The sequence below is a fragment of the Phyllobates terribilis genome, unplaced genomic scaffold, assembly GCF_046119375.1.
Source record: "Phyllobates terribilis strain yellow unplaced genomic scaffold, ASM4611937v1 Scaffold_9__5_contigs__length_417890890, whole genome shotgun sequence".
NCBI classification, from domain to species: Eukaryota; Metazoa; Chordata; class Amphibia; order Anura; family Dendrobatidae; genus Phyllobates; species Phyllobates terribilis.
Genome location: NW_027362769.1, coordinates 166,024,816 through 166,040,101, shown reverse-complemented (window position 1 = coordinate 166,040,101; position 15,286 = coordinate 166,024,816). Strand labels below are relative to the sequence as shown.

The 15,286-nt window shown below is 40.2% G+C and overlaps 1 protein-coding gene across 1 annotated transcript in view; it reads left to right on the top strand.

Moving 5' to 3' along the window:
- The window catches only part of MGAT5 (alpha-1,6-mannosylglycoprotein 6-beta-N-acetylglucosaminyltransferase), an 89,701-nt gene that overhangs the window by 24,661 nt on the left and 49,754 nt on the right, over nucleotides 1–15,286 (top strand). Inside the window, exons 2-3 of the mRNA XM_073647293.1 lie at nucleotides 1,771–2,152; nucleotides 8,650–8,817. Coding sequence (XP_073503394.1) covers nucleotides 1,912–2,152; nucleotides 8,650–8,817 — 409 coding nt within the window. The 5' untranslated portion in view covers nucleotides 1,771–1,911. The remainder of the gene's footprint in view (nucleotides 1–1,770; nucleotides 2,153–8,649; nucleotides 8,818–15,286) is intronic.

Sequence of the window (15,286 nt, the reverse complement as noted above, 5' to 3'; positions counted from 1 at the left end):
CATTATTGTGATTTATAACTTTTTGAAGCACATTTATGTATATTTTAGCTGCACACCCCCCTTTAAACTTGATTGAGTCAAGCTGCAATACCACACATGGTCTGTGGACAAATTTGGCGCTGTTACGTGACCAAACATCCGTCTTATTTCTAATCCTGTAAAACCCCTTTAAGGCAAAATCCACAGTGGAAAATTTCTGCAACATATGAAAGTGGCCACAGCGGACGAGTTAAAAACTTGCAGTGTTTGTGAAAATCCCTGTTACTTCTCACAGCTCCCGGACTCTTAACCATCCTCCTTGTTCAGACTTTGGCTCCTCCACGGCCGGTGTATGGCCCAAATCCAGAATTGTTGAATACAGAAGTGTAAAGGACATTATTATTATTTTTTTTTTTTATATCTTACACAAAGCTGCAACTGAAAGCCAGGAAAATACATGCCAGCTCTCGCAGATTGTCTGGAGAACCTTTACAAAAGAGTAAGAACTCCTTCCAGGTGCTGCATCCGGAGCACGTACTCCTGGATCCTGTGCTCCTTCTCGCTCCTGATAACCCAACATCACGAGTTGTGTTGTGAACGGGGCTCAGCAGGAGCTATGAAAAAGTCAATCTACATTTGTGGTCTGGGCTCTGTGAAGTTAGGAGATAGGCAGATGTCTGGGGTCTACTTTACTTTATTTGGGTTTTGAACTTTTGTTTTACCGTCCAGTTTGGGGTTTGTACCTAGGTCTGGATTAAGGTCAGTACCTTAGGGTGGACGGTCTGGCTTTGTGTCCGTATCTTAGAGGGGCGTCTGGTCGTTTTGTTTTTTTTTCTTTTTTCTTTGTATTTTGGGATGGCCTGGGCCGGAGTCTGTATGTAGAGTATTGTTTTCCATATGTTTTTATACTTCTAAAATTTGGATCAGTATTTATAGTTCTGTTTACAAATGTATAGACTTCGGGTCTGTATGAATTTTGGGGATGATAAAGGAGGTCAGATGCACTTTGTGATTCCAATATTTAAGGGTGGGACATGTAAATCTCATATTTAAAACCTTTTTTGATTTGTCATCTCCATGGTAACAGACTACAATCAAACCTTGCGTAGTCTGATCCTGCAGTCCCGCTCTCTCCTAAATATGTCCTCGACTTCTCCCTGATGTTAAATGCGTATTCCTCACTAAGGGGGTTTGGATGCCCCCCATTCTCCAAATAGTTGCCATCTTTATCTTGTCATGCGCAGTTGTAAAAACAAAAGAATAAGATATTCTTTATAAAATCTATTTGAATAAGTTGCTTCATTTTAAATGAATGGGAGCAAGTTAAAAAAAAAAAAAACCAGAAGCTGGATAGAGCCAGTATTAAAGGAGTGCAGCGAGAAGATGATGATTGGGAAAACAATTATCTCCTTTAATAAATGACAGAGACTTGCAAAATGTTGTTCTGTATTCGAGCCTCTGGTTGCATCACGGTATTATTATTTTTTTTTTTTTTTACAATTTACTGTAGGGAAATTTCCAGAGATATAAGATTTATCTCCTCGATCTATACAAGCATGCTGAAAATAAATTCATGGAATCATAAACCTAGAACTTAATGATTAAACTAGAAATCTAGTTCTCGTCATCATTTGTCACTAGGGCAGAGGGGGGAGGCTCCCGCTGCAGTCAGTCTTCCGGAAATTAAACAAGGAATTACTGGGTTTTTTTTTGTTTTTTTAGTGTGAGCTGTTATCTCCTATACTTTGCATACAGCGTGATAACATGTTATTTATTTCACTTTTTTTCTAGCATCACAAAGCTGAAACTACTGGTTTTGAGCTGCAGGATTTGGTCACTCCGGGCACTCTTATAAACGCCTCTGCCATGGATATCTACTTTTTCTGTGTCCTTTGAGATAACGCACTGACTGAAATCGTTGCTGGGAAGGTCATGGCTTACTTTACGCCTTGGAAACTTTCGTCTCAGAAGCTCGGCTTCTTCCTGGTGACTTTTGGATTCATATGGGGTATGATGTTGCTGCATTTTACAATTCAGCAGAGAGCTCCGCACGAGAGCAGCACCGTGCTCCGCGAACAGATTTTGGATCTCAGCAAAAGATATATCAAAGCTCTGGCAGAAGAAAATAAGAACGTAGTAGACGGCCCATATGTCGGCACCATGACAGCATATGGTAAGCGCAAAAAAACGTCTAGCCCTGAGGGAATGGATGACATGACTTTATTAAGGCTTTGCTTCACAGATGAGCGTGTTGCTTCTTTTTGTTCTTCTTCCTTGTTTAGAATCCAATTTCTTTGTAGTTTTTCCAAAATCCGTGCAAATTATATCATGGATTGGAGCATCTGGCCAAAAGCACTGCAGAAATGTGTTCTTGTGTTTTTTTGTTTGTTTTTTTTTCCGCTAGGATTTTTGGCTGCGCATTTATTCTCTCTGGTTAGAAAGTTTGCTCTTGCCAGTTGGTAGATAGTTGTGATGACATGACAGAAGACTAATGCGGCATACAGTGTACACTGCTGTGTGTGTATGTATGTATGTATGTAATATATGCACATAAACACACGCATACATACATATACAGTACAGACCAAAAGTTTGGACACACCTTCTCATTTAAAGATTTTTCTGTATTTTCATGACTATGAAAATTGTACATTCACATTGAAGGCATCAAAACTATGAATTATCACATGTGGAATTATATACTTAACAAAAAAGTGTGAAACAACTGAAAATATGTCTTATATTCTAGGTTCTTCAAAGTAGCCACCTTTTGCTTTGATGACTGCTTTGCACACTCTTGGCGTTCTCTTGATGAGTTTCAAGAGGTAGTCATCGGAAATGGTCTTCACTTCACAGGTGTGCCCTGTCAGGTTTAATAAGTGGGATTTCTTGCCTTATAAATGGGGTTGGGACCATCAGTTGTGTTGTGCAGAAGTCTGGTGGATACACAGCTGATAGTCCTACTGAATAGACTGTTAGCTGCTTTTTTCTTGCCATAATACAAATTCTAAGTAAAGAAAAACGAGTGGCCATCATTACTTTTAAGAAATGAAGGTCAGTCAGTGCGAAAAATTGGGCAAACTTTGAAAGTGTCCCCAAGTGCAGTTGCAAAAACCATCAAGCGCTACAAAGAAACTGGCTCACATGAGGACCGCCCCAGGAAAGGAAGACCAAGAGTCACCTCTGCTTCTGAGGATAAGTTTATCCGAGTCACCAGCCTCAGAAATCGCAGGTTAACAGCAGCTCAGATTAGAGACCAGGTCAATGCCACACAGAGTTCTAGCAGCAGACAAATCTCTACAACAACTGTTAAGAGGAGACTTTGTGCAGCAGGCCTTCATGGTAAAATAGCTGCTAGGAAACCACTGCTAAGGACAGGCAACAAACAGAAGAGACTTGTGTGGGCTAAAGAACACAAGGAATGGACATTAGACCAGTGGAAATCTGTGCTTTGGTCTGTGGAGTCCAAATTTGAGATCTTTGGTTCCAACCACCGTGTCTTTGTGCGACACAGAAAAGGTGAACGGATGGACTCTACATGCCTGGTTCCCACCGTGAAGCATGGAGGAGGAGGTGTGATGGTGTGGGGGGGCTTTGCTGGTGACACTGTTGGGGATTTATTCACAATTGAAGGCATACTGAACCAGCATGGCTACCACAGCATCTTGCAGCGGCATGCTATTCCATCCGGTTTGCGTTTAGTTGGACCATCATTTATTTTTCAACAGGACAATGACCCCAAACACACCTCCAGGCTGTGTAAGGGCTATTTGGCCAAGGAGAGTGATGGGGTGCTACGCCAGATGACCTGGCCTCCACAGTCACCAGACCTGAACCCAATCGAGATGGTTTGGCGTGAGCTGGACCGCAGAGTGAAGGCAAAAGGGCCAACAAGTGCTAAGCATCTCTGGGAACTCCTTCAAGATTGTTGGAAGACCATTTCCAGTGACTACCTCTTGAAGCTCATCAAGAAAATGCCAAGAGTGTGCAAAGCAGTCATCAAAGCAAAAGGTGGCTACTTTGAAGAACCTAGAATATAAGACATATTTTCAGTTGTTTCACACTTTTTTGTTAAGTATATAATTCCACATGTGTTAATTCATAGTTTTGATGCCTTCAGTGTGAATGTACAATTTTCATAGTCATGAAAATACAGAAAAATCTTTAAATGAGAAGGTGTGTCCAAAGTTTTGGTCTGTACTGTATAATATGCACAGAATTAGTATTATTGTAATTATGGTGTACAAGAATATAGCTACTATAATACTGCTCCTATGTACAAGAATATAACTACTATAATACTGCCCCCTATGTACTAGAATATAACTACTATAATACTGCCCCTATGTACAAGAATATCACTACTATAATACTGCCCCTATGTACAGGAATGTATCATAGTTGTAGTATTTTCCTTTGCTCTCGCACAGTGTGTGGATCACGGTCTGTTCTTTATACTCTCTGCAGTGTGGGGTGTTACTATCTGGTAGTGTTTGGGGTCTGTGTATCTTAGTCACGGGGGTTTATTAGAGTAGATCTGCTGCTGGATCCCACGCCTTGGTCAGCAGCCCAGGAGTTGGTCTCTGCGCCTTCTCCTTCCTATTTTTCGGTGGTGCTGTTGGCAAAAACATCTCGCGCTGCTCCAACTCTTTTTTTTTTTTTTTTTTTTGATTTATTTGTCTTGAAGCTGCTCCAGAAGAGCAAGTCATGAATTAGGATTGTGCAGCCAGTTTCACCAGCACAACCTCAGCTGCGCTACTTCACTGCTTAAATATATGTACTAATCCATTTTTTTTACATTTTATTTTGCTACTTTATTCTAAGGACGTGTGACGCTAAAAAAAATTAAGCAGCCCTTTTCATGTTGACTCTTCGCTTTCTTAGTGGTCTACAGCCTCCTCTACAACAACTCTCAGCATGCCCTGTTGCCAGTAGTTGTAGTTTACCCCCAGCTAGAGGCCTACAGGTTGGGGAATATTGTAATAGGCAAGCACAAAGTTCTGGCTGCTAGGTGGCACCCTAAAGGCACAGCCACTTACCGTTTTGGATCCACAGCTCTGTACAGACCCATGCGTCTCCATGGTAACACATTAAACAAAGCATGCATACTCTTTTATGCCACAGCCATACTTTCGTCCCTTTGTTGCCAAATTTATGTCAAATACATTAAGTATAGGACTAATACCAGACTACACAGGTCTGCCTTGTTGTCTGTTACCATGGAAACGCATAAGTTCGCATAGGAGCTGCATAAACAAAACCGTACGATTACTTCTATTTAGACCTTTTGCAGAGTTACTTAATTTTTTTATATTTGATGCATGGGCTGAATGGAAAAAAAAAGAAATTGACTGCAAAAGTGTTCATACCTTTTTAAGACCCCAATTTACCCCTAAATTCCTGAAAAGCCGGTCTTTTGTTGTAAATTGTAGCAATCCAATCAGTGAGACAGTCCAGGGACTGCTGAGAAGTATCTGACGTGGTCGTGGATGTCCACCATCCCATAGAGTCTCCTGATGTCTGCGCTCCTGCCCAGCGAGTGGAGTGTGCGGGCAGAGGCTGGTAACTCTGCCCACCCTGCGGCGGCAGCCTGGGACCAAGGGTCTCAGAGGTCTGCTGGTCACAGCTGCATTTTATCCTCACTCTACCATATTAATTAGTCCCGCAGCAATAGGGAAAGGCTTCCCGGACTCCTGGAAGAATCAGACTTGCCCACAAGTTCCCAGAAATCAGCAATTTCAGAAGATTTCTTGTGCCCTGGTTTTAGACTGTGTTAGGGGAGTAGTGCGCCATCTAAAAGGGGTCTGTCCGTGGTCAAAAATGTCCTTAGTGGGGAGTGTAAATTAGTGTTCCTTCATTAGATTAGATTTTTTTAAAAATATTTTTCCCTAAATTTCATAAATCTGCAAACCCTACAATTGCTTGTCAGCTGTGGGGTCATTACTAGTCCTCCAGATGTCTGTGACCGATGGTCATTGATGGCGCGTCATCTCTACTTACACGGGTGCAAATCCTCCTGATCTGATGTGACATCCAGGTCATGAGGCCGAAATGTACAAAACCGGCCAAATACTATCAGAGTTGTCTCTGACCTAATGCACAGCAATCAGGCCTTTATTCGGTTTACACTAAATGCACGTATTTTTGATCATGAATATAAAAAAAATTAACAATATTCTTAAATTTATAAATTTATTTGCAACCTAACCCCTATAATACAGTTGGTGTGTATGTGATAGATGGATATAAAATGTATATATGATGTGTGTGTGGATAATTATATATGTGTAAGTGTGTGTGTGTATGTATGTGTGTGTGCGTGTATATATGTGTATATGTGTGTATATGTATATATATATATATATATATATATATATATATATATATATATATATATATATATATATATATATATATATATATATATATATATATATATATATATATATATATATATATATATATATATATATAATATTAGTCATGAAAATACAGAAAAATCTTTAAATGAGAAGGTGTGTCCAAACTTTTGGTCTGTACTGTATGAGCAACAAAGTTATTTTAGAAATGAACAGGACGAGTCCGTCAAACTTTTGGTCTGTACTGTAAAAAAAAAAAAAATATATATATATATATTTATTATAATTAGTGTTCTTTTTTTTTTTACTTTGTTTTTCTTTAAAGATGTTATATCCATAATCATTGTTTTTCACAAAGCACAGTAAATGCATACCCATTGTAAATCTACAGACCAAGCCTGCTTTGATACTTTCTTGTACAATTCTTTTTTTTTTTTTCCCTCATCTCCGTCTTCCCCTCTGTGCATTCATCTTCATAGAGCTGAATGGTCAGTCTATTTCTTACACTGCTGAAGCTGCATGTCCCATCAGCACCCTGCTCCACATCAGTGCTGCAGAGCCCACCCTCCCTCACTTATGCTCCAGCACAGCCCCTGTGTCTGTGACTTGATGACTTGGAGCTGTCTGACTGATGAAAGCTCTGCTAGACTGTTCTCATTTCAGCTGCATCCAACACAGATATTTGACTCATCATCAAGCTAATCTATGTTTAGAATACGCTTTATTCTTCTGTGCGCTGTATTGTCACATGCAGTAGTTTGTCAGCCTGATTTGATCATCAACCATCTACGTCAGCATAGCGGTCTGTGTGATTTTTAAACCATTGCTTTGTTAGCTGGTTTTCAGCAGAGGGCAACAGTCCTGCACGCCACTTTGTCTGTGCAACACAGCTTGTAGTGACTAGGCTTAGCAGAGCTGATGCATGTCGGGCTGAGCTGTGTTTTCTGCCTTCTGCTGACAGATCAGTGATGCACTACTTCAACTTCAAATGCTGCTGTGTTGATGCATATGGCAGAGGACTATCTTCTGCTATAAGCATTAATGGAGCAGAATTTGTAGTTTGAAATCACTGATCTGTCAGCAGCAGGTATCAAATATAGTTTGGCATCTGGGGGGGGGGGGCAGCCTTAGATAATGTGTTCAAATATGGGCAGATTTAACAATGAATTGCATTAGTACAAATAAGTAACTATGTATGTAGAATATTATAAGGCCACATTGTGATTTTGGGAATAACACTTTAATTTTTTTTTGTTAAAAACTATCCACCCACCCCCATAAGAGTACACACAAAATAACCGGTGCAAGCGTTATCGAGGCCACCTGTTTACGGGGTTAATTTAAACTGGCAATTATAAATATTTAGCAGATGAACAAATGCATCCCTTGTGTGTTACACTGGAGGATTATCACCCGAAGAAAATAATTCTAGGTTGCTAATGATTTAATTACAGGCGTGCACGGACTCGACTGCTGGGTTGTGTTTTTTATTTTTTGCCAGCAGCGTCGTTATTTGAGAGAGCGGAACAGATAAATGGTTTTGTTTTTTAGTAATTTACTAATTTTATAGTGTTCTGCTTTTCTCTTTTTTACATACGTGGCAAGTTTAAGGTTCTACAACAGCTCTGGGTGCGGGGGTGCACGTTACGAGATTCGGCAGCAGTGTGGGGGGCACGTTGTGAGATTTTGACTCCGCTCGAGTTGGGCAAGTTCTGAGCGTCTGCAGCAGCTTGGGTTGCAGGAGGTGGTTTGGGGGTGCTTGTAACAAGATTTTGCTGCAGTTCGGGGGGGGGTGCATGTGCGAGGTTCTGCAGCAGCTCAGGGTGCGGGGGTGGTGAGCATGTTTCGAGGTTTGGCCTTTGTTTGGGCAGGGCATGTTACGAGGTTCTGCAGGTGAGCTGCAGGTTGAGATTTTTACATAGCGTTGGGGTGGGGGGGGGGGGGGGGGAGTAATGTTAAGAGGTTCTGCAGCAGTTCAGCGGTGGAAACTGCTAAATGACCTCTTAATTTCCATCGCTGGTTGAGTTGGGTGAGAAGGACCTCCTATAAAAGCAGTCTGCGACCTCTTCTGCAGGATGAGATAAGCGGCGCCTCTTTTCTCTGCTGTGCAGAATGATGTTTTTTCAGATATTCTTAACTGACATGGAAAATATCCATTTATATGATGGTTCTCCAGAATCCACAAGTTCATAGTATTCGAAGAGAACTCATGGGGAAACGCGGCACTGCTGATCCGGAGATGTATATTGTTTCTATGTTATGTAAGAAAACCAAGATTTTTTGTAACCTTGTCCGATTTCTTACTTTTAAGACCTAAAGAAGACGCTGGCCGTTCTCCTGGATAACATCTTGCAGCGTATCGGCAAGTTGGAGTCTAAAGTGGATACACTGGTTGTGAACAGCACCGGATCCAATTCTACCAATGGTACCACCACTGCGATGCCCAGTATGGCTGCCGGAGAAAAAGTGAATGTTGCAGGTAGGTGGAGAGTTGTGGTTTTTTTTTTGTTTTTTTGTTCCAATTGCGGATTGACTTGAAGTGGTCCTCCAGCCTTACAGCATTGAGGGCATGTGAGAGGTTATCATGTCTGATGCTTTGTCATCTTGGGAGATAATTGGTTTTATTGGTGCAGAGATCTCCCTGTGGCTCGGCAGGAGGGAGTTGGAGAAGAAAGGAGCGAGTGTCGGCTTCCTTGCCTATTTCTAGAAGAAACTGATTGCAAATAATGATCCAACCCTCTTCTTGTGAAGATGGGGTCACTTTACCTGGTGGGGGGCTTGGGCAGAAGTTTGGCCCCCATGGGGAGGGGGGAGCTTGGGCAGAAGTTTGGCCCCTGGGAGGGTGGGGGCGGCTTGGGCAGAAGTTTGGCCCCCAGAGGGCTTGGCCATCCAGAGAGCAGGGGTGTGCATGCCATGGAGTATGCACAATGCCCAAAAACATCAAGTTTGCATGCCAACATGTGGCAAGGAGCCGAAGACCTAGCTGTAGAGAGCTGGGCTTTCTCTGGCCATTACATGGCGGTTTTATAGGTTTGTGTAAACAAGATGCATCCATGGGTTTTAGGCAAATTTTGCGTTTTGCCATCGGTTTCTGTGTGGTCTCTGTGAGCGGAGGGTTTCGCCCACCTCCGCCATGAAAAGATTCAGCATTTGGTTTGATGTCACAAAGTATTTGGATAGGAATAATGTGCATCCTTCTTTTTTTTTTTCCCCTCTCCTTGTCTCTCGGCCTCAGTGAACATGTACAGAAGATCTGTACAACAGCGAGATGAAAGGAGCGTATTCCTGCAGGTAGTTTACACAAGAGACCCTGAAATGTAAGAATGCTGGAATTCCACCAAGGGTCCTGGTAGCAGAATTAATCCCCTTTGCAGAATTCTCTATCTGCCGGCTTCATCTTACCGGTATTCACTGGCACTTGGCACAGGTCAAGCTCCGGGATTGTGTAACTGTCGTTAGATTGTCAAGAACAATTGGACTGTAGCAAAGACTTATAATGTGCGAGGATAATCTCTTATCAATGCGCTTATTATGCCGGCTAATTTTTTGTGTGTACCGAGCAATGATAATCTTCGTTCACAGGATAAGAGGCAGATCTGTGCAGACACTTACCAACAAAGAAAATGTGAAATACATTATCATAACCATGAGGCCGAATCTATCCTGTGTGCAGCCTGATTTCCAGCCTACTATTCTCCAGAGCTGCACTCACTATTCTGCTGGGGGCGTCACTAGTTATATTGTTATACATGGCAGCAGTATTATAGTAGTTATATTCCTGTACATAGGGGCAGTATTATAGTAGTTATATTCTTGTACATAGGGGGCAGTGTTATAGTAGTTATATTCTTGTACATAGGGGGCAGTATTATAGTAGTTATATTCTTGTACATAGGGGCAGTATTATAGTAGTTATATTCTTGTACGTAGGAGCAGTATTATAGTAGTTACTACCCCCTATGTACAGGAATATAACTACTATAATACTACCCCCTATGTACAGGAATATATTATAGTAGTTATATTCTTGTACACAGGAGCAGTATTATAGTAGTTATATTCTTGTACACAGGAGCAGTATTATAGTAGTTATATTCTTGTACATAGGGGCAGTATTATAGTAGTTATATTCTTGTACATAGGAGCAGTATTATAGTAGTTATATTCTTGTACATAGGGGCAGTATTATAGTAGTTATATTCTTGTACATAGGGGGCAGTATTATAGTAGTTATATTCTTGTACATACGGTGTAGTATTATAGTAGTTATATTCTTGTACATAGGGGCAGTATTATAGTAGTTATATTCTTGTACATAGGGGCAGTATTATAGTAGTTATATTCTTGTACATAGGGGGCAGTATTATAGTAGTTATATTCTTGTACATAGGAGCATAGAATCATAGAATGGTAGAGTTGGAAGGGACCTCCTGGGTCATCTGGTCCAACCCCCTGCTCAAAGCAGGATTCACTAGATCATCTCAGACAGATGTCTGTCCAGCCTCTGTTTGAAGACGTCCATTGAAGGGGAACTCGCCACCTCTCGTGGCAGCCTGTTCCACTCATTAATCACCCTAACTGTCAAAAAGTTTTTTCTAATATCTAATCTGTGTCTCCTCCCATTTAGTTTCATCCCATTGCTTCTAGTCTTTCCTTGTGCTAATGAGAATAAAGATGATCCTTCTACAATGTGACAGCCCTTGACATATTTGTAGACAGCTATTAAGTCTCCTCTCAGTCTTCTTTTTTGCAAGCTAAACATTCCCAAATCCTGCAACTGTTCCTCATAGGACATGGTTTGCAGACCAGTCACCATTCTGGTCGCTCTTCTCTGAACTTGCTCCAGTTTGTCTATGTCTTTTTTAAAATGTGGTGCCCAAAACTGTACACAGTATTCCAGATGAGGTCTGACCAAAGAGGAGTAAAGACCGATAATGACTTCACGTGATCTAGACTGTATGCTTCTGTTAATACATCCCAGAATTGTATTTGCCTTTTTTGCTGCTGCATCACACTGTTGACTCATGTTCAGTCTATGATCTATTAGTATACCTAAGTCTTTTTCACATGTACTGTTGCTTAGCTCTATTCCTCCCATTCTGTATATGCTTTTTTCATTTTTATTGCCCAGATGTAGTACTTTGCATTTTTCCCTGTTAAAAACCATTCTGTTGGTTGCTGCCCACTGCTCCAGTTTATTTAGGTCTTTTTGAATCCTCTCTCTCTCTTCTCTAGTATTAGCTATCCCTCCTAGCTTTGTGTCATCAGCAAATTTAATCAGTTTACCCTCAATTCCCTCATCTAAATCATTGATAAAGATGTTGAACAATACAGGTCCCAGGACGGAGCCCTGTGGTACCCCACTTGAGACATTCATCCAGCTGGATGTGAAGCCATTTACAACCACCCTTTGAGTCCGATCACTAAGCCAGTTATGAATCCACCTAACAGTTGCCTGGTCCATTGCATACTTGGTCATTTTTTCAATAAGGATGGTGTGAGATACTTTGTCAAATGCTTTGCTGAAGTCAAGATATACTATATCTACAGCATTTCCCTGATCCACCCAGTCAGTGATTCTGTCATAGAAGGAAATTAAGTTAGTCTGACATGACTTGTTAGTTACAAACCCATGCTGACTCTGGTTAATCACTTCATTCTTATCCATGTACTTACATACATGTTGTTTAATAATTTGTTCAAAGATCTTTCCTGGTATAGAAGTCAGACTCACCGGCCTATAGTTCCCTGGGTCCACCTTCTTCCCCTTTTTGAAGATAGGAACAACATTTGCTCTTCTCCAGTCTTCTGGGACTTCTCCTGTTCTCCAAGCAGTATTATAGTAGTTATATTCTTGTACATAGGGAGCAGTATTATAGTAGTTATATTCTTGTACATAGGAGCAGTATTATAGTAGATATATTTTTGTACATAGGGGCAGTATTATAGTAGTTATATTCTTGTACATAGGGGCCAGAATTATAGTAGTTATATTCTTGTACATAGGGGCCAGAATTATAGTAGTTATATTCTTGTACATAGGAGCAGTATTATAGTAGTTATATTCTTGTACATAGGAGCAGTATTATAGTAGTTATATTCTTGTACATAGGAGCAGTATTATAGTAGTTATATTCTTGTACATAGGAGCAGTATTATAGTAGTTATATTCTTGTACATAGGAGCAGTATTATAGTAGTTATATTCTTGTACATAGGAGCAGTATTATAGTAGTTATATTCTTGTACATAGGAGCAGTATTATAGTAGTTATATTCTTGTACATAGGGGGCAGTATTATAGTAGTTATATTCTTGCACATAGGGGCTGTATTATAGTAGTTATATTCTTGTACATGGTGGGCAGTATTATAGTAGTTATATTCTTGTACATAGGGGGCAGTATTATAGTAGTTATATTCTTATACATAGGGGGCAGTATTATAGTAGTTATATTCTTGTACATAGGGGGCAGTATTATATTAGTTATATTCTTGTACATGGTGGGCTGTATTATAGTAGTTATATTCTTGTACATGGTGGGCAGTATTATAGTAGTTATATTCTTGTACATAGGGGGCAGTATTATAGTAGTTATATTCTTGTACATAGGGGGCAGTATTATAGTAGTTATATTCTTATACATAGGGGGCAGTATTATAGTAGTTATATTCTTGTACATGGTGGGCAGTATTATAGTAGTTATATTCTTGTACATAGGGGGCAGTATTATAGTAGTTATATTCTTGCACATAGGGAGCAGTATTATAGTAGTTATATTCTTGTACATAGGAGCAGTATTATAGTAGTTATATTCTTGTACATAGGAGCAGTATTATAGTAGTTATATTCTTGTACATAGGGGGCAGTATTATAGTAGTTATATTCTTGTACATAGGGGCTGTATTATAGTAGTTATATTCTTGTACATAGGAGCAGTATTATAGTAGTTATATTCTTGTACATAGGGGGCGGTGTGATCGTAGTTGTATGTTAGTTGTATGTGAATGTGTGAATCTGTTAGGTCAGTCTTTGCCTGCTATAGACAGCAGGGCATCAGATGGGGAGCGAGATGTTGCTCTCAGATGTGAAGGCACAAAGTGGGTGTATCAAAAGATCAGCTGCACAATAAAATCTTTGTCTCCTTTGGGTTAATCTTGCACAACTGAGCCCCTAGGGCAAGTGATGATGGTGTTTGATCAGTTCTCTAGGGATTAGTCATACGCATGAAAGCCTGATTATTAAGCACTGAATTCCACAAGTTCAAGGCCATCTAAACCCACAAGACAGTCTCTCATATGTAATGGCTTCTAGTGGAACTTCATGAAAATAAGATGGACTGGTATTTTATTTGTTTTTAATAATTTTCTTTACTGACAGACCACACTATTGAGATATTCCAGAGCTGCACTCACTATTCTGCTGGTGCAGTCACTGTGTACATACATTCCTGATCCTGAGTTACATCCTGTATTATACTCCAGAGCTGCACTCACTATTCTGCTGGTGCAGTCACTGTGTACGTACATTACATTACTGATCCTGAGTTACATCCTGATTTATGCTCCAGAGCTGCACTCACTATTCTGCTGGTGCAGTCACTGTGTACATTCATTACTGATCCGGAGTTACCTCCTGTATTATACTCCAGAGCTGCACTCACTATTCTGCTGGTGCAGTCACTGTGTACATACATTACATTACTGATCCTGTACTGATCCTGAGTTACATCCTGTATTATACTCCAGAGCTGCACTCACTATTCTGCTGGTGCAGTCACTGTGTACATACATTACATTACTGATCCTGAGTTACCTCCTGTATTATACTCCAGAGCAGCACTCACTATTCTGCTGGTGCAGTCACTGTGTACATACATTACATTAATGATCCTGAGTTACATCCTGTATTATACTCCAGAGCTGCACTCACTATTCTGCTGGTGCAGTCACTGTGTACATACATTATATTACTGATCCTGTACTGAACCTGAGTTACCTCCTGTATTATACTCCAGAGCTGCACTCACTATTCTGCTGGTGCAGTCACTGTGTACAGACATTACATTACTGATCCTGAGTTACATCCTGTATTATACTCCAGAGCTGCACTCACTATTCTGCTGGTGCAGTCACTATGTACATACATTACATTACTGATCCTGAGTTACCTCCTGTATTATACTCCAGAGCTGCACTCACTATTCTGCTGGTGCAGTCACTGTGTACATACATTACATTACTGATCCTGAGTTATATCCTGTATTATACTCCAGAGCTGCACTCACTATTCTGCTGGTATATTCACTGTGTACATACATTACTGATCCGGAGTTACATCCTGTATTATACTCCAGAGCTGCACTCACTATTCTGCTGGTATATTCACTGTGTACATACAATACATTACTGATCCTGAGTTACATCCTGTATTATACTCCAGAGCTGCACTCACTATTCTGCTGGGGGCGTCACTAGTTATATTGTTATACATGGCAGCAGTATTATAGTAGTTATATTCCTGTACATAGGGGCAGTATTATAGTAGTTATATTCTTGTACATAGGGGGCAGTGTTATAGTAGTTATATTCTTGTACATAGGGGGCAGTATTATAGTAGTTATATTCTTGTACGTAGGAGCAGTATTATAGTAGTTACTACCCCCTATGTACAGGAATATAACTACTATAATACTACCCCCTATGTACAGGAATATATTATAGTAGTTATATTCTTGTACACAGGAGCAGTATTATAGTAGTTATATTCTTGTACATAGGAGCAGTATTATAGTAGTTATATTCTTGTACATAGGGGCAGTATTATAGTAGTTATATTCTTGTACATAGGGGGCAGTATTATAGTAGTTATATTCTTGTACATACGGTGTAGTATTATAGTAGTTATATTCTTGTACATAGGGGCAGTATTATAGTAGTTATATTCTTGT